Genomic DNA, 25,667 nt, shown 5'->3' on the forward strand with positions numbered 1-25,667 from the left:
TATGAATACACTTACGGCTGAGGTTATTTTCTTTGTTCTATTTTCGTGCATGAGTGATGTTTTGTGAAACTCAAGAACCTTGTTAGTAAGTAACACACTCTCTTACAAAGTGCTTTTAACACCCTGGCAACATCTTTTTATTGCAGCTGCGTTGGATTCCGTGTTATTATTTGTTTTCATAGCTAAGAGCGGAATTTTCATCTAATTTACGAGGGCTTGTGAACTCGAATTTCCTCCCGCACGCACGCAGCACACGTGTTTTCCGCACGCCGAAATCGAAGCAATGCGAGCCTTGCGCTTCTGGTCATCCTCAGATCGCGTTTCAAATTCAATTAGCAATCGACACGCTCTCTCTCTCTCTCTCTCTCTCTCTCTCTCTCTCTCTCTCTCTCTCTCTCATATCTTCGTCGCAGAAATAAGATGAGAGCGACACAAGTATATTTTCAGCGCCGCTTCTTGCTGGCGATCTCGGGCGCGATTTTAAATCAATCTGGCGCTCCGGTTACCAGAGAGAGAAAAGCAGAGCAGTCGGAGCGTTTGATTTAAGACATTTGTCGGCAGGGACGTGAAAGACGGTTTACACTCTGAATACCATCCGACCCGATATTATCTATCCCGCATTGGTAAGAAATAGATAATTAAAACTAGCACAAATTTAACTGGACAAATAAAAGTCACGCTGAAATCACCAAAATATTTAGAGAGAGATATTTTAAAAATATCTCTATAATCAGTTTCTACCATTTCCTCGAATGTGATAAGAACACTTTGACACTGTGCCAAGCCGCCAAAGCAAAGACTAGCAATGAACCTGTGATTTAATTATTGTATATGCCTGTTGTTGTACACCCGTGGTGTCTAATAAATATTTCATTCATATTTTAAAAAGGAAAATGTGGAGTTTGAATGTTCAGAGGATCGGTGGCTCTGATATTTTGATAACAAGGGTCGATTAACGGAAGAATTAAATATTTATTTGCCCTTTTTGGATAGCTAAAAAGATGCTCTTTGATTTTTATGAAGATAATAAATTGAGTTAAGATATTGTTAATTATATTTTCCGCTTGCTTTAGGCAAAACCCCTATTAAATAAAAAATTATTTCAGATTAATAGCTTTTTTCTGAAAGCAAATTCAAAGTCAGGTTGGGTAGTACATTTAAATTCGTCCTGGTTCCGGCAAAAATGCGCAACGTTCAACAAACACCCAAATTTTCATTGTCGAATTGATTGTTGACCTTTTCTTGCAACAGGAAATTCGCGTTTGGTTGTTGAAAGTTACGAAATTTTGCCGGGACGAATTATTTTTACGATTTCTCCAAAATTGTGCTGAGAATTTGTTTTTTTCACGCCCCTCGCGTATGTTTGTGCTAGGTGCTGAGCATGAGACAGACGATTCACACCCGGCAAAACAGCGCTGCGAATTCTTTAAAGAGCGACTACTGCCTGATGGCCAACCGCGGTGCATTAATAACTAAAAGACGGTGTCGGATTTTAGCCTTACAAAATAACAGGTGCTACTTTTCCTTTCTGAAATGAATATTGAAAACAAAACTGGTCTAGCTTGCACAACTCCGGGTCAAAATTAGTGCACGTGCGTCCGTTAAACAAAAATTAAAAAAAAAACCAGCACCCGCTATTTTTAGAAAAGGAAGCGCAATAATTAATTTTGAGGTAATGAGGGTTATTAATTGTTTTCTAGCAGTGAACACAATGTCTGTATTCTTGTTTCAAGAGACCCACTCGTTCTTCTCATATCTTCATCAGCGGCGTCGAGATTTCACGTTTGACAGAGACAAATTAATAAATCCGCCGCCGGGCGACTATATTGAGTTTCGAAACTTGTAGCCGTTTGTGCCGGTGCTGTTGTTTTCATTTATAACACGACAGACCGACATGACGTGCATACATCACATCTTTTTGAAGTGGCAGAGTCAACGCGGATTTGGACGCGTGCTTCTTTTTTGCCCGAGTGCATCTCTTCAAGCTTAAGTGCCACTCATTCAGCGATCATCATCATGCGGTGAATGAAAAATGAGTTAATCTGCATCCTAGAAATTATTCATGTGAACAATTCAAATTTATCCACAGAGGCTAAGCATAGCTGATTTTTAACTAAAATATGAATTAAGCATGAACATTGTAAATGATCGCACTTGAGACAAGCGAGTTGTAGGTGTTGACAATGTATAAAGGCGCACTTCCTGCGAGGGGAGCAGGAGCATGTCATGATGAATGTTAATGGTTGCAATTGTATGATTGTATACACCCAGAGCAGAGAAGTTATTAAGCTTCAAGGTTCGATGTGCAAAAAGTTATACAAAAATAAGCAAGGGCTCTCTCTAAAAATTAATAATTTAAACACACGTGTTTCTCTTAGAGAGTGTTGATGAATATTGTGTAGTCCTCAAATGAATGTTTTATCTCGCTGATGACAGCCAAAAACTGTCATTCAGGCGTGAAAAGTTTTTCTTGCTTTACCCTTGTCAGCACTATTTTTAAATAGACACATACAACGCAGTTCATTTAGACTCATAGAAAATACTAATTTGCTTTCAACCCTATTATCCACATCGTTGCATAAAAATAATTTAATCGATCCCATTTGAAACGAGATGATGTAAATTTATTTAAATTGAACTTAATTGAGACTTTTCCATAGAGACAGGGATAAATACTTAATAATGCCTTTTTAGTTTAAATTGAATCATGATTTTTGGGTTAAAGATAATTGCACGTTGAAGTGTAATCAAAGTAACACTGGACTGAGTAAGAAGTAAGTCGACGGAGCGCAGCATTAAGATGGGAGGAGGGGCTTAGCGGGAGCGAAAAGATGAGGGATGTTCTGTCTCTGGACCACTTTTAGTTCACTTTGTGTTTCTGTCTCATCGTGACACGCTGCATTTGTAGTCAACTCTAAATGCTATCTGCGAACACAAATCTTGAATCTACAGGCTCTCTGTAAGTAACCCATACAAAATAATCAACTTTTATTATAAATGCTTGAAACACATTCCCTATTTTTATTAAATTATTTTGCTATTACAAGATTATTACTTGATTTCGATCCACTTTTTAAATAGTATGATGTGATATAAATAATTTTTCTTAGTTTTATTCAAAATGAATACAATCAATTCGCAGGGCGGCATCAAGCGTGGCGCAGAACAAGCAAAGCCACAGAAGTGGCGTGTTGCGAACGCCGAAATGTGCGAGGTGCCGCAACCACGGGGTAATCTCAGGCCTCAAAGGACACAAACGACTCTGCAGGTGGAGGGAATGCAGGTGTGCGAGCTGCCTGCTGGTCGTCGAGCGCCAAAGGGTCATGGCTGCACAGGTCGCTCTCCGAAGGTAATAATTCTTTTTATAATTCTAGTCTGTTGGACGCAGAAATGCATTTTCCCTATTAAGAAAATAAGGGTTTCCTATTGATCCAATTTTTTTGCCAGTTTTCTGTTAAATAATAAAGCTAAACTTTGTAAGTCTCCGCTAAAACATTTCATTGATGAGAGAAATACGTTTAGGCAGCAGACGAGCGAGGAAAATAGCGGGCGGCCCGGAACAAGGTCCGTCGAGGCATTGTTGGCGCAGAAAAGAAGCTGCCAGGCTCGGCTCAGGACACTACAGAGGTCTTCTACTTTGGCGAGGGACCTGCTAATTCAGTCTTCAGGTGAGTTTGAAAATTCTATAGCTGCATTTGAGCAGTTTCCCTGGGTAAAAAGTTGGTTGCTGATTTTTAAAATACTATAAAGTGTCATAATATCACACCAATTTAGATAATTTAATTTTTTTTTTCAAACACGAAAATTTCACTTTACGAAATAGCTCCGCATCAAAGATTGTATCAGTGTTGATAGAGAGCAAGGCATAAAAGTCCATGTGTTTTTGGTTTCCTGTGTTGGCGCGTTATGTGCAAACGCAAACGCCACCCGTTGCAAAAAGTCGAGCACTTGATGGCATGTGCAAAAACTACGCTATGTTGTTTTGAATGATGCAACATTTTGCTAAGTTGCAATCTCTTTTCCTTTAGCCAGTTTTTTCTTCGTAGAATATTAAAGAAAACAAAAAGGTTTTTCGTCGAATAATTATTAAGTACTATAAAAGCTGTTAATTTGATAAGTGAATTTAATGTCACAATAGGCTTGCATCTACAAAAATGAAGCACGATTTTAAATACACGACGGACCAGGCTGTGAAATTAATTTTTCCAATTTGAAAGTAAAAATTTAAACCTTACCGGACAAGGAAGAGTAAATAAATAAATGCTTTTAGGCGTATCCGAGAATTGGAGGTGAAAATATTTGTAAAAACGGTTAAAATAGAAAACGATTTCGAGAAAATAATAGAAAACCATCAGTCACCTTTAATAATATAAAAGCATGCAAAGTCTCTCACCTTTTTCGAGTCGCGAGAGTTTATCTCAACTGGCATATTAATTTTAATCCCAGCAGCGTTTATGCTGACAAACACACGCTCAGTGTGCGATACGCATGACATTCCTCGAGTGCTCACACTTGATTTTCAGGAATTGACCTTGTCAATTTTTTCTTTTTGATTTTGTTCGCGTTTATTGATCTTTCACAACACAAAAATTACAGTTAGCAGTTCATTAAAAATGACAAGTATTAGTAACTGCAGGGACGTGCCGGACATGTGATTAAAAAATGAATTGGCGTGGTCATGCGCCGCGTAGGTAGAAAACGACATATTAAAAATATGAAGTTTCGAAGATTATTTTGGTGCTTCATTAAATTAAATAATTAAAAAAATTTCTCATCTGTGCCTAAGCAGCCTCCAGTGGAATTTCACAGCACTCGTCCCTCTTCCCGATGCAGACGATGCCAGTGCAATTTTTGAGCGATCGAGCACGCAAGAGAAGAGCGTTCGCCGACAGAGAACTGGAGGCAGTTGCGCCGCCATCGTTCCTGCTGCCACCACCTCAAATCGGCCCCGAACTGACCACGGCCAGCTTCTTCACGGCCGCCGCCCTCTTCTGGGCTTCCTCGTCCACGGCCCCCGTACACACACAACCGCAACGGCCAACCAAAGATAACTCGAAACCGAAATTGTCCTTTTCAGTAGAGTCGATTATTGGAGTAAAGTGAACTTTGGGTGGCATGATTTGATTTGTTAATTAATTGTTGTAATGTTGAAAAACCAAACTTGTTCGACTTGGTAGATTTTTTGAATGAAATAAACTGTTTGACTATCGGTGCTTTTTAAATTAAGTCAAATATTGCATTGAAATGATTTTTTGTTATTGAATACGTGGACATTTGTAAAAAGGTAAGATTGGATAAGAAAAAAAAACAAAAGGTACCGGCTCTCCAGCTTGTTGTCTGTCCCCACGTAGGTCATCAGCAGAGCCTTTACTCCGCTTTTAACCTCTCTAGGGTAACGAGTATACGAGCCTTTGAGCATTTACCCTGGTATGCACCTCCACAGTAGTCGGCCTCGGGGTACCGCCGAGCCTTTCCTGTGAAGTTTTTTGTGCAACCCTCACGATATCGGTGTGAGGCGACAGTTTGTTACGGGTATTCGCGGAGTTCAGGACTTAGGAGAATAGTGCCAGCCACTCTCCTTATCCTTATTCAGCCAACGCTCCCCAGTAACTCCCTGCCGACCAAGATCAATTTGTGCTCTCCTGTTTATTTGTAGCTATGACAAGAAAGCAGATGTTTATAATTTTAAAATTTCGTTTAATGTTCTTTATTTGGTGACTTCATGAAAATATTTGAAAATGGTACCAAACGATAGCCTGAAGTTTTTGTCATTTTTTAAAATAAATATACCTTTAAATTCAAAACTATTTTTATTTTATTTTGGGTAAAAACATGGGTAAAATAATCGTTACTTTTTCGAATGTCCCAATAGTCAATGACTTTGCCACGAACCAATAAGCCACCCCCACGCCGTCATATGTTTCCAATGAAATAGAACGTGCAACCTGCTTCATTGGCTGCACCGCTTCTGCACCTGCAGCGGAGAGAGAGAGAGAGAGACTGCAGGGGCGGAAAGAAGTGCATCTTACTGAAAGACAAAATTACGCCAGATAATTGTTAGTTTAAGCTTTTATTGAATCTAAGAGATATTAAAAAAATAGCTGTTGTAGAAAGAATCCTCCGTTTAATTCTCAGTTTATGATTGGTCTATGCCAACTGTAATAGTTAAAAAGCTAATCTAAATAAGTTTAATTGGTCTATCTGCTCTACAAATTACAAAAAAGAAAAGGATTTCAATAAAAACTCGTTGTACAATATAATAGTTAAAAAAGTTATTTAAAAAAAGGAAATTAATAGTCCAGAATATGCAATAGTATAAAAGTTTGAAATCAATTTAATATAATTATTATGCCTCGTGCGTCGTGCGTTGAATTATTTTCTGATGGATGGGAACATACAGGGTGCAAGTGTGATTCGCGAGATGTCGCGTCGAGTACAGTGCTGTACGCGGGTTTGCACAGCAGGAGAGCAGCAGCTGCGCTTTGCTTCCCCACCCCTGGCTGCAAGCGAAGGAAGAAGAACGAAGCGGCGGGCTGCCGTCTCCCCTGCTGCCGCGACTCAAAACAGCGAGAGCGAGAGCGAGTCAGTCACGCTACTCTTGTTTATGTTGTCGTTTCGCATTCGCGGCGCGGACGAATTCGGCAAGGATGGACGAGTCCGTGGAGGAGGTACCCAAGTCGCCGATGAAGAGGCTCGGCTCCACCAGGAAGCTTATCTTCTACAACAGTAAGCGAGCGACCAATTTTTGTGTTTTGTGATAAGCACAATGGTAACGAGAAAGCGCGCGTGTGTTTATCTCCTGAGTTGCACACGACGTGTTTCCCCGTGGTCATTTTTAGGTTTGTCCAATTATTAATTTCGAGGTGACACCGAAATTCATAATTTATATATTTTATTTCGCCTGCACGCGATGAATAATTTTCCGGCGGCACGAAAGGGGAGAAGCACATAATTTAATTGGCCCCCATCGTCGTGTTTTGCATGCCAATTTGTTGTTTATATTTGCTTATATTCAGTAAAATAGCGAATTTATGCGTGAGAGACTTCAATGCCGGAGCTGAATTGTGAATTCTCATGAAAATTAAAAAAAGGGCCTTGCCTTTTTGTGGAAGTCCGAACACAATTGCTCGATTTTGCTTGTGAAATGTTTTGATAATAATCGTGTGCGCACGAGACAGGCGTTTCCTCCTTTTCTTTTTATTCCCCGTTGGTGACCACTCGAGTGTGTGACCGCTGATAAGCGAGTTAAATTCTGCGAAAGGAATTGTATTTTGCGAAAAGTTGCCAAAGCTGAGGAAATCAATTCCACCTGAAATTTGTCTTCCAAATAATTAATATTCCTCGCACGCTCACACTCACAGGCGACCGAGGAACCCTAAAATAAAGATAAGAAGCGTCTGTTTGGGTAACCAAGCGTGGAATTAATGAACTCGGGTAGAAACAGAGAGCTCTGTGAGAATAGATTACACATGTACAAATTTCCCACTCGTTCTAAAATTACCCCCGGAGAGACCCCTGCAATTTTTTCACGTGCTCCACTCATCACTGAAATTCCCCCTCGTCGCAGCATCAGCCGCGCGTCTGCCGACGAAAAGGAAAGGAAAAAGTTGCTGTGATCTGCACTATTGCAGTTTCGCGCGGACAAGCAATCACGTGAAGTAAATTGCTATTGCTTCAAGCAGAGGTGCAGCAATCAACGCAACTGCATCAATTGTTGATTGATTCACGTTGGTAATTGGATTGTCACGCACGGTTCTCGGTATTGCTGGTGACAAAGAGGCGCAATTTCCATTGTTGCACGGCAAAATTACACGTTGATTATTATTTGCTGACTTTTGCATGGAAAATCAAATAAAATACACAATGACCTAATGGAATTTTCGTGGATTATGTACTAGTTTGCTAAGTTTAGTGTAAGAAAATTAAATTTCTCCTATTTTGAGTCAGTAAACAAAGGAAAACTCTTAAAATTAAATATTAAAAACAAACTATTCTATAAGCTAAATAGGAAAATAATTACGACTTTGATATTTCTCATGAATTCTTTCAAGAAGAAGTACTTGCTGCTCTTAGGAAGATTTAAAATTGGCTTGATAAGTTAAAATTGTTATTTATCTCAATCGAATGAGTGTTTTGAAATTTAAAAAAAAGAGGTTGTTGAAAGGGTTAGTCCTGAACCCTGTAACTTTTTAAGAATGAATAGATGCGCAAAGATCCGCGTAAGAGAAAGTTCATTAAAGAGGAATGTTACTGCAAAAGCTTGGAAAATGCTTGTTGCCAATGCATAAACTCGTCCCTTAGGATTCAGTTAAAGCCTAAATTGACCTAACAATAAGGAGCGCTGTAATTTATTGAGAAAATTGTCTGGAAAGTTACCGTGCTTTTCAAATGGTAATGGCTGTCTCCTTACTTGAAATCCTATTTAATTTCAAAACCAAGAGTTTCCCCAATAAGTGGCATACACCGTTGAACAGATCTAGACGAGAGGAATCGGAATATGCGAAGAAAATATGTTCACGCACTGTAAATTTTGGAGAATTTTTATTTGTAGGAAGGTCCTTTTTTATTATTGCAAATTGTTGAACAAATTGTTTATCGATCAGTTGCTTATGGCATCCAACAATTCAAATAATTTTCAATTGCTGCCCTGTATCATTTCACTTTAAAATGATTTGTTGTTTCGTATTGATCAACAATATTTTCTTTCAATTTATCCAATTAGTTAAATAGGGTTTTTTGACAAATTTTAAATAATTTTTCCTCTTTTTCCGAAGAATAACATAATTATACGTTTTTAATGTATTTTTTTATCATAGTTTTAACATGAAAACGCAACGTTCGTCCTGATTGTGAGTTGAAATAAACTCAGTAAGCTCAATGAACTGCTGATTTTTTTTCATGCGAAAATTTCTCTTTTTTCGGCCTAATTAATTTTCGGTTAGTCTTTCAATCGAACAGCCCACGAGGCCGGAAACGGATTAAAAGGATCGCGCCTCCCCTGCCGGTCTATAACTTGTACCTCCATTTCCTGCTGAATTTTCACTCAGCCGGCCATCAGGTGAGATGAAAAGCTGGAAGTTAATCAAATAAACGCGCTCGCATCCACAGCCAAATGAATTGTGTCTGGCGATAGGACACATCTCGGTATACAATGTGATTGATGGAGCGCAATCGATTGTTGGCCCGCAGCAAGGGCAGATGGTTCGTTGGCTCTCTTATTAAACACGGCCGTACATAGATCGTGACGCGAGGCCTTCTGCTCCGAATCAACCGCCCCCTTTCATTACCTGCCGCGGGTGACTCAAGCAAAATTTCAAATTACATACACACACACGCCGCGTCGTCGAAAAGGGGAGCCGTTCGATTTTTCAGCGAGCGCAGGAAACTGAAATCATGGCGCTTGTAGAAACCAGGCGACCGCAGAATGTTTGCATTTCATGATATCGTGTGTACTGGATGCATGGAAAAATGTATTTTTTCTGCTTGGGTGATTTTTTTTATCAATTTGTGCTGGAATGAGTGTAAATCTATTTTTAAGACTAAGTCCGAAAATTCACCTCATGCTAGAGAAGATAACAGTAATTAATTTTGAGTTATTAAAAGGAAGTTATTTTAAATACAGATATTATTTATCAAATGTGTCCAACAAACAAGATTAAATTGAGTGTAACTTTTAACTTAAAAAGCTTGAGACAATAAGAAAACTTGATTATTTCAATTACAGTGGTAGTTGGGACAGAAAAATACATTTTCTTGTTTCGTCAAACATTTTAGTCAATCGCAAAATATGTTACTTTATTTGTGGCCAACCTGTCTCTCCAGAACATTATTCTGTTGCCAAAGAAGGCTCTTTTATAATTTTAACTGGCCTTATATAGCAGGGGTGCCTGACAACTTAAGGTCAATTTTAGAGCTGGTTAGCCAAGAAATTATTAAATGCACCTGGCTCCTGTGTCTGGATGTGAAAATCTTAAAAGCAACCTTGAGAACAAAAGTCAGTGTTTGACAACCTGGACTTAATTAACTTTACTTTTTACAGTGCTCATTTTGAATATTGAATGTTTCTATTAAAAGACATTTTACAATATTTTCATGATTTTAATTATCAAGTAAAATTACAGTGATGGAAAACCTTCAAACAGATGTTAACCTCCCAGTTTGTGTAAACTCTGCAACCGATCCTGCTCATTTTAATTTTTCTTGGCTCTCGAGCCCAAAAGCAAATGCAGTCGCTTTGCACATATTTCGAGAAGCGCATGTTCGTTCGTTGGTCTCTGATTTGTTTTGAGACTTAAGACGCAGCGCGAGAGGATGTTTGCCGGGAGCAGCGCATCCGAGTGCGGCGGCGGGAGCGCTCAATTTATTTAGCATTGAAACAATTGGTGCGCGCGCGGACGCCATTAGGCGTGCGTTTATTTATAAATTAGCTTGTAACTGTGTAATTGTCTGAAACATGCTAATCCGTCGCAGCTCAACGGCCAGCCGAGTGTGTGATCTGCTTGCTAAACAGTTGCCATTCCAGCCAAGGATATACATATATCATGCGGTGCTATTCAATGCGAAAATAGCTCGCGTTTGTTTGGAGACGCTTGTTTCTCAATCCCGTGCGAATGTAGCCACAGCATTAGTTTTTCCTTATAATCGCACGCATCCTGATACGGAGAAGCAGCGAATGAAAGAAAGGCAGGCCTTTGACTCGTCGTAGCAAGAAAACTGGGCTATTAGGAAAAAGTTTTAAAATGTGCGTGCGTGCGTAAGTTTAAGGTCATGATCAATCACATTGAAAATTTCCTGTTTATTCGCTTGTACTATCAGAAGTACCATATATATTATTCACTTTTTACGTGGTTTTGATCTGTTTGTAATTTCCTTTTATGCAGTATCTAATCATGAAGAATGGTTGACATTTTAACTGCGTACTAACAAATTCTTTAGAATCTGTTCAGTTATTTCCACTGTTTTTTAGCAAGGAAATGTGAAATAAGCGCCTGATGTTGAGTTATGCTGTTTTATTGTGCAAAGTTCCTGACAAAATTATGAGTTTGATAGAACAGCGACAAAAGCTTATCACTCATGCGGTTTTTTCTATCATTAAGCAAGCGTGCCTTGAGTCACGAGTTTCTTGCCTTTTGCTCTGAAATCGAGTGTTATTATGCTGATTGCTTTTTTTTGTCTCGCAGACTGGAAAAAAAGAGGATTTCTGGCCAAGCACCAGGATATTTATCAAATGCTCAAATCTCCGGCCGTGTAAATTCAAATTCTCTCCCAGCCTACCATTGTTATTCAAATATGCCCGAGAAAACAATTTTCCTATCGCAGCAGGATCAGCCCGCCTGCATATGAGTGGAACAAACACATTAATTTCCATGCATAAACTGAAATGCAACCCTACATGAGATGCGCATCAAGACTAGGGAAAATTCGTTGCCACTAATTCGACAAGACAGGTTTAGAGGCGGAAAATGATATATATTTTTATTTCTTGTACGGCTTGACTAATTCAAAATGATTTATTTTTGGTCCTTTATTCCAAAATCCATGCCTTTAAAGTTCCTTTCAGAATTTGGAGCTCAAAGGAGTAAATCTCCAACCTGTTTTAATTTAAGGAGGCTATCATTTCAACGACCCAGCGTATATACAAGTTGTCGGAAATTGAATTCTCGGACGAGGCGCGTAAACGTGAAATAATGCTCTTAACGTAAAATAAAACGCATCAACATAACTTAATTAAGAGTCACATGGCATGCGTAGTAATTCGAAATGATAGAGCGAATTAAACCTGTCCTTTTAAGCACGGAACGCGATAAATTTGATTTTTCGGTGTCTACGTCCTTTAATTTCGGAATTCGTGCAATTCCCTCGGGAGGGCAATGAGGAAGGCGCCTGTGCTATGCGAATGCCGAACACACACAGAGCGACTAGTTTTTCGCACGACCAACGAGCGATTTCCATCAGCGTGGCAACAAGCTGCTTTAATTGCCGCCGCAAATTGGCGCTTGGCACCAGAATAGCACTTTGCGCGCAGTCGGAGGGCGTTTATGCACGCGCACAGCGAGGGGTGAGTCGACGCCGACTGCTTGGGCGTCGGCTCTTTTCACCCAAATTTACTTATTTAATCAGACATCCCAAATAAACGCTTCTAATTGTTCTATTTGCCGCTCGGACGAAGTGGGAGATTGATTTTTTCTGGCACGGAAGTGTTTTGCGCGACTGTGGTTGGAGTAATCGCGCGGATTTGAATAATTACCCTGCCAAGGAGGCTCATGCGGGTGTCTTTAAAAACTTCTTGATGAATTATTCAGGCAAATAAGTGTTCATGCATGCATGCGGCTAACCTCAAATCCACGACCTTTCTCCGGTCTGAAATTTTCTCGTTCGCGCCTCTTTAAAGCTCGTATTCCAATGTTTGATTTCTCACCATAATGCTTCGTTAAACGGGATTCGGCAATTTGGAAATACATATTTAGAATATGAATAGTCGTATTTTCACGCTGTTAGCTCGAAGTTTACGACCTAACAAAGCGAAGGGGGTCAGCTAGAAACGATATATTTGAAATTTAAATTGTAACCTAAGCCGCAATGTGCGTGGCGGATGGTGAACCATAAAGGGATTTATGTGTTTTGTGTGGGCTCACATTTTTTACGCGTCTGATCCGTCCCGTCGTCTGTCGAGCCGATCCGAAAGAAAAGAATTTCGGACTGTTGGAATCCCCGAGACTAGAGCGGAACCACCCTTAGGCGCGGGGAAGCCCCTTTTCAAAAGCAGCTTCGTGTCGACTGCAGCTTCCTGTTGATTTATTTTTATCGTCCTTCGCACGTCTCATTTATAAGGGAAATGAAATCTTTGGCGAGATGTAGTTTGTTTTCTTTGGGGAAGCTTTATGTGACGCGGGCGGAGAGGGCGAGCCCACTTGGGCTGCATTCAAAGTCGGGATTAGTCCCACTCGTCGAGCAAACGGGGTGGCTGCAGCCAGAAGAATTAAAACAAACACACGCATCACGACTTGATATTAATCGAGCGGACGTACGCGATCGTGCGTGTGGTTTCCCAGCTTAAGAAAACTAATAAAATTCAAGGCGATGAATTTATTTATTGGTCGGCAGCGTCGGCCTGTCATTATAGGAAAACACCTGTCTGCTTCTTCTCAAATGCGTGGTTTCTTTCGGGGGACAGGACACTCCCGAAATTATGCGCACACCGCGCCTGACAGAACTGGTTCTCCTTCCTATCTCGCGTAAATCTGTTTTCCGCCAAATTTCGCCACAATTAGCATGCCAAACCGAATAAACATTTTAAAGAGGAGGAGCGTTTCACTTCGTTTGCCAAAGATATCTTATCTCTCACACGGTGTGAATTTATCTTGCGCCCTTCACATCGCCGAATTATCAATTATCTGCCAGGTTTGAGTGCTTTTCTTTGATTTAGTCTGGCCAGAAAACTCTCGCAGTGAATTAAACCAAGCTCGACTTTATTCTGAAAGTGCGGAGACGCGAGTTTCAAAAACAAAGCTGCGTGTAAAGAAAAGAACATGGAAGAGCGTTGTAAAAGCTCTTGCCGTCACAGTTACGTATAATTAGGGGGTCATTGTTTGTTTTAATTTGAAATACGGTACTGCACGCGCGCGCTGCAGCCACAACGGCGCGTCATGCAACATCAAATTATTGCTATTATTTTTAAGAGCTGCTCCTCTCTCGTCGTCTCGGTGCTGCTCCACTATTGTTCCGTGGGTGTAAACAACAACAACAGCCGTGCTGATAACGCAGCTCACCTCTGGGCTGTTTTAAATAATTCTTTCTCTGGTGTGCATCTCCCTGGCGATCAAAGAAAATAAAAAGGGCTGAGTGCGTGTGCTGCAACATGGAAATCGGCGCCGCTTCCTCCTTTTCCTCCCCTTTGGTTAAATGCAACCAATCGGGCCAGCCAGCGATTCATTGTGTCACGATGCGAACAATAATTTCGCCACTCACCGGCTTTGTTACTCTGGAAATTAGGTCAATATGGGATCCGTGCGAAGGGCGTGTCTTCTGTGATTAGTCATTTATACTCCGAATCGAAACAGGAACAGTGGTTTTCATCTTTTATATATGCGACTGTCAGGGAACCGTGGTTTGGTTTGATGAAATTGACGATGCAAAAACTTTTGAGTCCATTATTTATTTCGTCTACTGCCCCTTAAGTTTAGCATGGACGATGAAAGTAGAATCAAATATTTTTTTAAAATGTAGATTAGGCCTAGAAAGAAAAAATAAATTTCACTTTCGCCTGACATCTCTGATTTCAATAATTTAAAATAAATAGAGCCATAATTTTGGATCTTTTCAAACATATTTTCTCTTCTTTTTTACTTTCCTTGTGGTTTAAAAAATACATCTAAAGCACACACAGTGAAGAGTTTTTTTGTAGTCAACAGACCTACAATGACAGAACAGGAAGAACTGACAGCGACGCCGCATGTGAACCCTGCTATGGTGCTATTTTTTATTGCCCTCTCAGTACCATCCTTTTAAAACGCCTCTTTTATCTCTCCTAAGAACATTTTATTTCAGCCGGCTGCATAATCGTCTCCTCAATAATTACGACGTTTCGCTATGCAACAGTTAAAAGTGCGCTGTTTGCCCCTTTGCACTCGACGTTGCGGTGCGGTGCTGCTTTAAGCACCTTGCCGGTACCTCTGCCGCAACATCTTGTGCTTAATCTGCTCCGCCATTCTCGCCTGGAAAGCCTCTCTATCACAAGAGCTGAAACCGAATTAGTGCGCGCGTTAATTGCGAAGCCAATGAGTCGGCCGCAATTGCGCCATTTGCGCTTCGTCTCGTAATTGAGTGTGGCAGGCGAACCGATCGCAAGATGCAGAAAAGCGAATGTGTAATTCAATCATTCCAAGGCTGCCGCGCGCTGGACGCAGTGTGTGCGCGTTTTCACGCGTGTGCGCCTTTGCTGCGTCCGATCTTGGGATCGACACTCGATCGAAAGTGAAATCAGTGTCTCGGATGAGTGCGAATCTCATCGCGTCCGCACTTGATTATTTATTGGTTTAGGCACGGCGAGAGGTGAGCTTTCATTGCTCAACGCGGATAAATCCACGCCTCTCACTTTTCAACGTGCAATGGCGATTTATTTCTGTTTTGCGGAATTGCCAAGCATAAGTGTATATACTGAAAAGTCGGCGTGCATGAGCTGCGAATTGCTTGTTTGGCACTTGAAAGCGTTTGTATATTTTGTATTGCGGCGTTTATGGATTTTCCTCTCTTTCTGCCGTTTACAAGCGAGAGTAAAAAGCGAAATCGTGGTGTAAATGCGACGAAAATAGAAAACGCCACGGAGGCAGGGGCTGCGATGCAGTTTAATAAAATGACAAGAGACCTTTTCTCTTTGTTGTTTAGGAAATGTCACTTGTCACTCGCGTAAAGTGAACGGCGTCATTATCGCCCGCTCGTTCCCTTCTCACACACCGCACGAGCAACCGAGGGCGGCTCAAATCTATAAAAGTTGAGCACCAGTCGCAGAGCGAACGACGGCAAAGGCGAGATAATGGCCGAGCAAAATTAAAAATTGACGCACGGCCATTATTGTATCTGAAACATGGTTTCACAATTTTACATAACTTACCTTTCAGTATTAACAGCAGTCAATTTTTTGCTATATCGAGTCGGAGCAACAACTTCTGCGTTCAAGATGAGTGCAAAATTCTGGTTTTGTCTCGCAAAAAAGTAGCTCCGCACTCAGGTCAGTGAACTGGAAAACTGCAGCTGTAAACTGTTGATTTTAAAGACTGGGTCTTTTCTCAGAAAAAATATACGAGTTAATAAATTAAAAACTCGAATTGGTTTTACATTTATTTGTAAGTAATGTTTAAAAATTTATAAGTATTCTTGATAAGTAATTATCTCCCACTTGTTTCTTGTATTCAGAGAGTGGCGTTGATTAGCCTCGCATTTCTCGTGGTAACAAAAGAGTAGAGGGAATGGATTCGACAGCAGCCAATTAAAATATAGCCACGAAATCTATCGATCGTTAAACAATTTTCCACCATCACATAATTAAATAAAAAAAATCATCAGAAGCAGAATTGCAGCCAGTCCCTCGACATTTGAAAGCAGCAAGGGCGAATCAGTTTAGCTGCTTTCAAATTTAATTGCTTCCCTCTTCTTCGGAGATGCAGGCAGACATTTCAATTTGGCGTGGTCGCCCTCCGCGAAATAAAAGTCCGAGCCTAATAATGAACGAACAACAGGAGCGGTGGCTGGGGGCGCAAAGGTCCCCTTTCTCATTACTCATTATTGATCCACTGCAACACGAGCTGCTTCCTGAGGGAATTGCTCGAGATCAGCTGCGTAATGAGAACATTGGAGACGGCATTCTCATCTCGCAGACTCCTCGGGGCAGAATGTTGAGGATGCGCCAAAAATGAATCTGACCCAAAAATCGCGACGCCGGACGCGCACGTCGTAAACTTTTCTCTGTTGTGCGCTGAACACATATGCGTTGGCGCCGCCGATCTCATTTAGTTTTTCAAGCAAAAAAACAGGGGCTGATTTAAAATAATAAAAAATGCTTGTTCATCGGACTTACTGTCGTCTCCTAGCCCAAGAGCACATGGCAATCAATCTGTGTTATGTGCTGGGAAGCGACGGCGGCGGCGGCGGCGCAGCCATCGTGATTAGTTCCATGTGTTCCTAATCTATCACTGCTGTGGAGAAATGTGTCAAAACAAAAGCGACACTATTTCTTTGTTCTCGATCCGTGCATGCACTATAAAGAAATATAAAAGGAGTTGATATCAATCTCTGCGGACGTATTTGGCAGGCGAATTAATTCACGCCAAACCGCGAACGGCCTTTTTCTCTTAGTGGCCGATAAAACCGGCATGTTTATTCACCACTTCAGCTCAACCGTCTTCACACCCCGGCTATTTGCTGTTTTGCCTGATTAACGTGAAACATATACACACAGTCGGGGGGAGAGAAAACACCTTCCAAGGTACTGTTTGTGTATAAAAAGCAGTGCTTGTTTGCACGACGCGAGCTTTGAACTTGGATGATGTGCGCATAAAGTGCGATTCACTGCATTCACATGAGACGGTCACGTCCGCCGACCCCTCAAGTCTAATTACCGTGTGCGCCCTTAGGGCGTCTTAAACCTTGCTTCAGCCAAAAAAGGAAATGGAAATAAATGGGTTAAATCGTGAATTGAAATAAATACTTATACTTGCCGGCGTAGGTTTTAAAATCTAAGCTGGTTTATCCATGTTTGAGACAAGGGATTTTTTATTTAAAAACAAACTACTCGAACTCTAATATAAATATTTCATGAATTGATTCAATCGTATGTTTTATAACGATAAATTAGGGGTATTGAAAATGTTCATTTTTTAGCAAAATGAAATGCCTAGTTTTGACATAAATTAAACATTTGGTGCTTTTTGAACTTTATTTCTTAATTTTAAACTGCGCAGTTAAAAAATTATGGCTCTCTTTACGAGTGAAACTACTCATGGAACAGTGGCAGTGTCCTATCAATCAAAAATTATCGGCTGCTGTCTGATTAAAAAGTGGCGCCAATTTTTTTTGTGCGAGGCGGGCTAAGGTCAAGGAAACTGGCTAAATTAGCATATCGAGCTGCGAATGCCTGCTGCCAAAGACCAACAGGTGGGACTCGTAGGCTTTTCTTATTCTTTTGGGCGCTCAAGGACGAGTTAGGAGAACCTCAATGCTGTGCAAGACTGCGTTTTATCCGCGGAGAGGAACTTTCCTCCGGTCTGCCAAAATAATGATTGCGCGTTTGTGCAGAAATCCGCGCGCGGGCACACTGCCAGCCGGCCAGAGACACATTTCCTGCTGCGTTTCGTCTCGTCTTATTTATTATTTCGCCTTCCATAGTTGCTAATAAAAGAAAGGGAATTCCCTCCTAAGCACAGCCTCTTTCACTGCGGCAAACTGGCGTTTACAAAGGAATAATTTCGCACGGACGCCTCATGAATTTTAAATTTATTGCAATTCAGACAAAACTAAGAGCGTAAAGAAAATTTTAACGCAGCCAGATGTTTAGCAATAAATATTTGTAGGTACTCGCACATAGCAATATTGTGATAAAGATCTAAATGGCTCAGCCAATCACGTATGGAACGCGCAATGTTCATGTTTTCACCGATCAGCAGATGCCAAAGCCCATAAACAAGAATCTCGTCGCTGCTGAAAATTCTATTTAACACTTTTTGCTCTTGTTTTCCACGCACAGCACATAGTCAGAGGTGCGATAAAAAGCATGTTTCTTCTCAGTTCCACTCGAGCGACTGCACACAGCACAGCTGACGAATTGTCCACTTTCGTGCGGGAAATTGCATCCTCCGACAAGCGCACTAAGCGCAGTCAGTGAACCCAAACGTCGACAACAAACACTAAGAAAAAATTCAGCTGGTCCTCTCAGGGTTGCCAGCTACCTTATTCGGAAGCGAGCCGTCCCCAGTTTCCAGTTTACGAAATCTGCGGGAGCTAATCAACAGCGGAGACGAATTAATCACCGGCGGTGGCGCCAAAACAGATAAAAACGACGCGGCCCGCGATTATTATTCACGGAGGGTTCCAGGATACAATAAAACACTTTCGGTGATGCATGCGCGGCGCCGCGACAAAGAGACTGCGGCTCATCCCCGAAAAAAAAAACGCACAAGGAAGGTTATTATGGAAATCGTAAGAGGAGGAAACAAAAACAAAAAATAGCCTCTGACTTCATTATCATTTCGCCGCCTCTTTTTTACAAGGCCCGGCCCGGCGTCTGGGAGTTAAGAAAGTGTTAATAAAAAGACGAGGGAAGAAAGAATGGCCGGAGTGAAGCGCCTCTCGCGACGCGCCGGCCAACTCTTTGGCCCTTCGCCGTGCGGGCGAAGCGCGCAAATGCGAGATTCATTCAAAGGACAGAGTCCATTGATTAAATTTTCCACTCTCTCTCTTTCTCTTTTGCGCTATGAATGCGATTCTATTTCGGGAAAACTGTCACTGCAGATGAGTTATTGCCGTGAAGCATCTCACTATTTTCATCCGCAAAGCAATGCGTTTTGCCAGCCTCGGAATATGTCAATGTATTCCCGATATGCTTTTTCCGTGATTGAGTTATTCCTGGCTGTGCAAATACAGAACACGAGCGATCGATTTGTGTCCGAACAATAGACGTATATATATTTTCGGGACAATTAAGAGCGGGCGCACTCGGTTCTGGCAGCACCGGAGCATAAATTCAGCGCTTATCACGGAGTGCAATGTTGTCTCTGGATTTGCGCCAAGCCGTACATTTGTATCAACTTTATCGACGACCGGGTTTTTTTTGCGCACTCGAAAAGACGCTTTTTGGCACCGTGGTTCAAATGCAAAAAAGGACCGAGTTTTTTCGCCCCTGCGCCGTGCAATCGCTCGCTGCAAAGAGCAGTAGTTTGATCGCACGAAAAGTCATTTTCCGTTCCGCATTGTTTGCAGAGGTTTTACTATTTGTTTATATTGGCCGACTAGCGAAAAGAGCAAGCAACCCTCGCGATGTGGTCGAATAATACTTATTATTGGGCCCCTCTCAGCTTCAGAGAACAAGGGGATGAGTCATCCGTGAGTGGAACCGTTCACCCCTACTTGCTCACCATCCATCATTCGACGCAGGAGAAATCAACTTCCCAATTCGGTCGTGAATCAACAAGATGAAATCGAGCTTCCAAATATGCAAATTAGCGGCAGCGCGTAATCAATTATGCCGGTGTGTCAAATCGGCTGATAGTTAAATGCCTGCGTCGGAGCTGTCGAGCTCTGATCGAATGTTTTAAAAAATTGACTCGCCGCTCGCGTTGCCAAATATGGTGACGCGCGATTGAATTCTGAAAGTGTGCAGGAACTAAATACTGTGATCAATTACTACTATTGTTGTTGTCGCAGCGGAAAAGGCTGACGCGAGCCTTCAATTATTATTCGGGCATTTACGCGCCAGGCTGCGTACACTTTTAGCGGCTGGAATTTTTATTTGTTTTTTACGGCAATGTTGACCTCTGCGGTTGGCAGTAAAGTGCAGAAACAAGGCAACGGCGCAGTACGTTTCAAATAAGCAATTCCAAAGCTTTCAATATTATATCATTTCAACCGCATGCAGCTTGCATTGGCCAATTTTTTGCACGTAGTACAAAAGAACTTGATGTAAAACGATAGACTTCCGTACTAATCACCTGTCAAAATTAATTTATCAAGGAGCCGGAAAGGTGCTTCTGCACGGACGGCGGTATTTTTTGCGGTTCTGCGACCTCACAGCATATGTGAAGGCAAGGTCGCCATTCCCGAGAAAACTTCCATACAAGTCGATGGAATTGAACTCGTGTTTTTGCTCCAAGCACTGCACTCACTTGAGAGTAACAGGACGAGTAAAAAATCTAAATTGTCGAAGAGGAACTCTGTTAGAATTACTTTTCATCGCAATTTATATCCGAAAAACCACTTAATTATTTCTTAAACAATTTTAAGCTGCTGTGTCAGATTGATAATGCTCTTCAAAACAATTGCTTAATTACCGGAAAATTCAATTTTACGAGATTCTGTTAAGTGGCTGGAAACGTTTTTGATTTTATTGAATTCAAGACGCTTTCAGCGTTCAAAAAGAAATTGAAATCGTGTTTGAATTCTTCATGAAGCGTCCGAACAGATTCGGGAATTATGCATTAGGCGTGCAATCAAAATTCGAGGCACACGCAAAGGCGTCGGAAAGCAAGCGATCGGAATCGCGCCGGCTGGGAGCGAACAAAATTCGTCGGATCTCCGCTACGGTGTTATGGCGGGCGTGCAGTCGGTCGGCCGCTCGTTCGTTTCCAATGCCAGGGTCTGATGCTGGCTGCGAGCAGGTCCATGGTTAGTTTGTGCTGAGGCGTCGAGAGCTAGCGAGCGAGCAGCAGCAGGTCGGCGTTGGCGTCTAAAACGGACCCAGATTGGGACCCATGTGAGGCAGCTGAGCCGCCGACGATCGGATTGCTTTTCCCGGGAGAGCACCGCCACCCCCGGAAAAAATGTTTCAGTGCATTATTCAGCAGAGGAATGGCTGGATCAAGGGCAGTCCCGAAATGCGCGACGTCTTTCCAGGTACTTGTTTAACAATTTTCTCTTCATTCACGCGGGTCGACAATGGGAAAAATGTTGAGCATTTTCGTCTTTTGTTCATCTTTTCGGTTTTTATCTCACGTTAGGTTCAATGTATGTATTTTTATTTTTGGAGAAATTTATACGAGGGGTGAAATGGGATTTTTTTTAAGGAGTGGCAGATGCTGGATTTTGCGCCAAAAGTGAGCGGATGGTGCAACATAATACCTCTCATTAGTTGAAGAGCGCTTCTCCCCCAAAGCAGTTTTTAATTCAAGTCCCCCAAACAATTCAAAAGTGTGCCAGGAACCGAGTCGCACGTTTTGCGGCGAAATTTTGCCTTGCATTTTGCGGGGCAGACGGGCAGGTGCGAGCGATCGGCCGCTGTTTACCCCCAGAAGCGCAATAAATAGAAAGAACCACCCCCTTTTTGCTGCTGCCACCGCCGCGTATAAATCTTGAGTCATCCAAAGTGCAGCAATATCGAGGGGACGTCGGGCGTCTGGAACTGCAGGAGCTACGATAATCCCGTTTGTGCTCGAATTGCTTTTATCGCGCTCCCGACACAGTGAGGAAACAGCGGACGGAATAAGAAATTTTCCCGAGTTGTTGGCTCTCGAACAGTCGTCAAGGACGCCGAGAGAGGGATGCATAATTTCCGAAGAATGCAGCACCAGATTCGAGTCGCTCGCTTTTGTTGCGGGATGAAAAGGAGGAACCTCCCCCTCACAACGGTCGTTTGAAAATAATAATTGCCCTTTGCATGCGCGCCGCATCCTTTAGAACTGAAAGGAATTAAGGCGGCACTAATGGTCCAGCCAGCACAAAACCCTGTGTTGCAACCTGCAATGAATGAATAGTTAAAGAACCCGGCCCCAAGGCCAGAACCCAAATTGAAAATTTGACATGTTCAGCTCGTAATAAAATATGGAAGCACCTTTTCCCAGAGGTATATTGGTATGCTCCTTTTCTGCTTCAGGGCTCGAACTATTTACTCTGTCAAAGGAAATTGAAGTGAGGTGACAATATTATTTTTTGTTAATATCTTTGACTGCTGATTCGGTGGTAGAAAAATAACCATTTCCAAAATAATATTTTCACTTTCAATGACGATCAAAAGTAAATTATAGAAGTAATTTTTAGTCGCCCAGTGAATCATAACAGATTTGTTTGAAAACCATTGAGTGTCGTGCTGAAAGTTGCCTCATAGACGATGCCGCTGAATCAGAAACGAAGGACGCAAAACCGCACTATTTCTGGTAATGACTCCACTCTGCGGTCAGTCTTTTTAACGGTGATAATTTCTTTTCTGCACACGTGTCAATGCTGTGAAAGAGCCGCCCTGCAAACATCGTACGGTTCGCAAAGCGCGCCAATTTGGCAGAAAAAAGCTGTCTCGCATGTCCGCACTACATTAGGAAAAAGCAACGACCTTTGGAGAAAAAAAGTGGCCGGCCACTCGCTTCACGAGTTATGATTATTGCTGCTACCGGCGTGTGTATTATTAAAAAAATGGGAGATGCGAGTGGCGTACAGTTGCGCGCAAAATTGCAGCAGCCAAAGAAACTAGTCTCCCAATGTAAATACCAAATAATCGAGCAGTTGAGCCCTTAAAACAGTCGGAAAATCGTTCTACAAAACGGTGCAGTGATTCAGAATTCGGGGCGTAAGTTTATTTTTATATGGCTTTTATGATTGTTCGTACTTCTCTTTCAGGTAAAAAGGCAGAGAACAGTTAAGTGAAACAGCCGCGTGTTGTACAATAAAATTCCATTTAGATGATATTCATCATTTTGCTCCTCCAAGGGCACGCATGTTGGTTGCATTTCAATTCCCACATGAAAGTGGAATCTAATTTAGAATCGGATCAGCTGCGGTCGTTTTTTACACGTGTCGGCCTGAAAAAAAGTATCCACCGCATTCACGTAAAAGACAGATATTTCACCCAAAGCTGCCACTTTGCAGCAGCCATAAAGAAGCCGAATATAAAACTCGCAGCCTAATACATTACCATTGCCGACCAGGATATTAACACGCCGAGGACGAACAATATTTTTAGTTAATCGGTAATGTGCATTATTAAACTCGGCAATTGCGGCATTGCGTGCGACCACAAAAGACAAAAATGTGTAACAATAATTTTCCAGAGCAATTGAAAGCGCGGCGGCGAGCAACAACATACTCAAAACGCTGGCTTTCACGTGTATCGACCTTGGCAGCGCGGGGCGAGCTGCCCCAGCGTGCACACCGCCCTTTCATACAGCAAAAGAGCATTCGCGTGTATTTGCAGAAAGGGTAACGCCAAACAGATTCGCAACACATACACACGCGCGCGCGCTCCTCATCGTCGCCGCCGCCCTTTTATCTCTTTTACTTTTTCGCTGATGCATCCCATTAAAGTTTGCGGCGGCTGGAATTGAAAGCAGCAGTATAATCCCGAAAGGAAAGGCTCTTAATAAACTTCCCTTGATGTGTCTGAATAGTGAGTCTGAAAACGGCTCAAACAAAAATCTTGAGCAGCGAAACGACGTTGATGCACAGACCTGTCCCCAAATTTTTCACTAATTATATCTGAAGACGTTTATTTTTCCGCTTTTTTCTTGCTGGAAAGCAAATTTATCTAAAAAAAATAAAAAATCAAATCGGAACGTAAGAAGAATAATATTTTTATGAGTTGGCCTTAATCCTCTTATTATTGCTGTGATTTACGTATTTTTCTGTTCTCAACAACATTTATTTGTTCGACTTCTTACGCCAGCCGACTTAAAACCTGTACATTTGCCAAACCATAGAAATAAACACTTTGTTGCCACGGGAAAGCAATTATTGTGTTTGGTTTGGAAAAATATGCTGTTGGTATAACATGCAGCCACAAAAGACCGACGCTTTGCATTACTATTTATTATTCTCGTCTCCCGCGACGAATCGTGAATTAATTCTCGGCCCCAGCGTGCATTAATAAACAAGCCGAAATGAGAATCATCCGCTTTTGTGCGGGATTATTTATTGGACCCGTGCTGCAACAGAGCACCCCCGTGTCGTCTGGCGCGTGCTTGATATTTTTAAACGTGGTGCAGGTTGAAGCGTCTCGCCGACTTTTGTAATTGAATTCCCCCTCCGCCGCCGGCAGGAGGATGCAACAAATGGTCCAATCTGCGGGTGCAGCGAACAATGATGCACTCACTCTTTTCCATACTTTATTTGGCGGCGTAATTAGGCGCACGTCGGTTTGGGCGAGCTCACGAGTTTTGGGCGGCAACGGTGCAGGGTGTGGCTGACGCCGTTTGAAAGGAGCAAAGGGAGGCTGGCTGTTCTCATCTCGGCGGCGGCAGATCAATAAATGGCATCCAGCAGCCCCCTTATAGCCAGCCCTGATGTTTGCAAATATGATGCGCGCAATTTTATTGCAAAAAGAACACCGCGCACACCGCATCATGCCGTGTTTTTCTGCACGTACGCTGCGAAATGAGTAAATTAATGCATTCCGTTTTTTTTTTCGCCAGCACAATTTTGCCAAACGAACGCACAGAACTTTTTCTCTCGCGCCGTTTCGCGATCGTCCAAACACGCGGAATGGGGCCAACACAAAACAGCTCTTTTTGTGCGTCGTCAAAGAGACACAGATTGAGGGGTCGTGTCTGTCAACGGAGCGGCGGTAAAAATAATCGAGTTAGCCTGACCGAATGCATGCGGCGAGACGCAGATTTCCTGTGCTCTCGCTCGCCCGCTCGCGCACCCACCCGCCCGCTTGCCACGGCTGTGATTGAGTGTTGACATTCCCGGCAGCTGCTCTTACGTGCACCAGAGGTTAACATCATCAACTTATAATTTCAACCCCTTCTCGCCGGCGGCACGAGGAGCCAGCCAGAGAGCGCCACTCGACTCCTCCCTGCTCTGGCCGTTTTTGCGTCGCAGCAGAGAGATGCACTCACTCAGCTGCTGATGAAACCTTCGCTTTTCACCTTTTCGAGTCGACACGCGTGATTAGCTAATTTCACTCACGCCGCCGAAAATTAGTCGTTATTCGTTTAACCGCCGCCATAATTTCCCTTCCGTTAGCTAATCAGTGTTCCCTTTTCACACGAGGCTGTGTGTTTCGCAATATTCCTACGAATAGTTTAAGATTTAACTTTAGATGAGCAATTTGGACCACGCTCCCTATCTCGATTCTAAATAGCTTAAAAGCAAATTTCTCTTGGCTTCGGTGTGAAAGTCCAAACTTTTTTAATGACCGTCACTTTCATCTTCTCCAAGCTGCAGTTGTTGTGGCTTAAAATTGATAAACCGCATATAGAAAACCGAAATCGAGACAGAACACGGGGGTGAGTCACACACGTGGTATAAGCGTCTTGTTTTCGCGCATCGTCGGGGTTCAAGTCCACGTGCGTGCGTCGTCGTGCGGGTAGTGAGTCAGTGCAGGTTGCTTTTTTCCTTTCCACCCACTCACGGTGGCACATGCGGAGCACAAAGTCTCGGCCGCCGCACACGCCCACGCCGCCTCTGTTCATCGTGAACGCGGCGGCCTCAATTGATCTTTGCTCCTGTGCTTTGTTCTTCCTCTCAGTCAGGGC

At 42.4% G+C, this 25,667-nt stretch overlaps 2 protein-coding genes across 7 annotated transcripts in view; both read left to right on the forward strand.

Moving 5' to 3' along the window:
• Nucleotides 1-405: 405 nt before the first annotated feature.
• LOC135948225 (doublesex- and mab-3-related transcription factor 2-like) lies at nucleotides 406-5,797 on the forward strand. 4 transcript variants are annotated; one of them, XM_065497397.1, is made up of 7 exons: nucleotides 406-623; nucleotides 1,373-1,512; nucleotides 1,562-1,672; nucleotides 1,734-2,959; nucleotides 3,143-3,349; nucleotides 3,523-3,668; nucleotides 4,790-5,797. In XM_065497397.1, the coding sequence occupies exons 4-7, from the start codon at nucleotides 2,919-2,921 to the stop codon at nucleotides 5,101-5,103; spliced, it is 708 nt and encodes a 235-aa protein (XP_065353469.1). In that variant the 5' UTR covers nucleotides 406-623; nucleotides 1,373-1,512; nucleotides 1,562-1,672; nucleotides 1,734-2,918; the 3' UTR covers nucleotides 5,104-5,797. The 4 variants fall into 4 exon arrangements, with proteins under 4 accessions (XP_065353469.1, XP_065353467.1, XP_065353468.1 ...); XM_065497395.1 differs by having other exon boundaries at nucleotides 1,373-1,672; XM_065497396.1 differs by having other exon boundaries at nucleotides 1,562-2,959.
• A 754-nt stretch (nucleotides 5,798-6,551) lies between these two features.
• Nucleotides 6,552-25,667, forward strand: part of LOC135934701 (SLIT-ROBO Rho GTPase-activating protein 1-like) — a 35,651-nt gene continuing 16,535 nt past the window's right edge. Inside the window, exon 1 of one of the 3 annotated variants that reach the window (XM_065476627.1) lies at nucleotides 6,552-6,726. In XM_065476627.1, the coding sequence (XP_065332699.1) occupies nucleotides 6,648-6,726 (79 nt within the window). In that variant the 5' untranslated portion in view covers nucleotides 6,552-6,647. Of the gene's footprint in view, nucleotides 6,727-20,853; nucleotides 21,100-22,271; nucleotides 22,356-25,667 lie in introns of those variants that run through there. The other 2 variants (XM_065476628.1, XM_065476629.1) reach the window with 2 other exon arrangements.

Source organism: Cloeon dipterum, chromosome 1, assembly GCF_949628265.1.
Source record: "Cloeon dipterum chromosome 1, ieCloDipt1.1, whole genome shotgun sequence".
NCBI classification, from domain to species: Eukaryota; Metazoa; Arthropoda; class Insecta; order Ephemeroptera; family Baetidae; genus Cloeon; species Cloeon dipterum.

Excerpts from the sequence above, each read along its gene's own strand:
- LOC135948225 (XM_065497394.1), top strand. The coding sequence starts at position 2,919 with ATGCTATCTGCGAACACAAATCTTGAATCTACAGGCTCTCT. Across the intron at positions 2,960-3,142 it reads CTTGAATCTACAGGCTCTCT|GGCGGCATCAAGCGTGGCGC; the intron begins GTAAGTAACCCA and ends ATCAATTCGCAG. Across the intron at positions 3,350-3,522 it reads GCACAGGTCGCTCTCCGAAG|GCAGCAGACGAGCGAGGAAA; the intron begins GTAATAATTCTT and ends AAATACGTTTAG.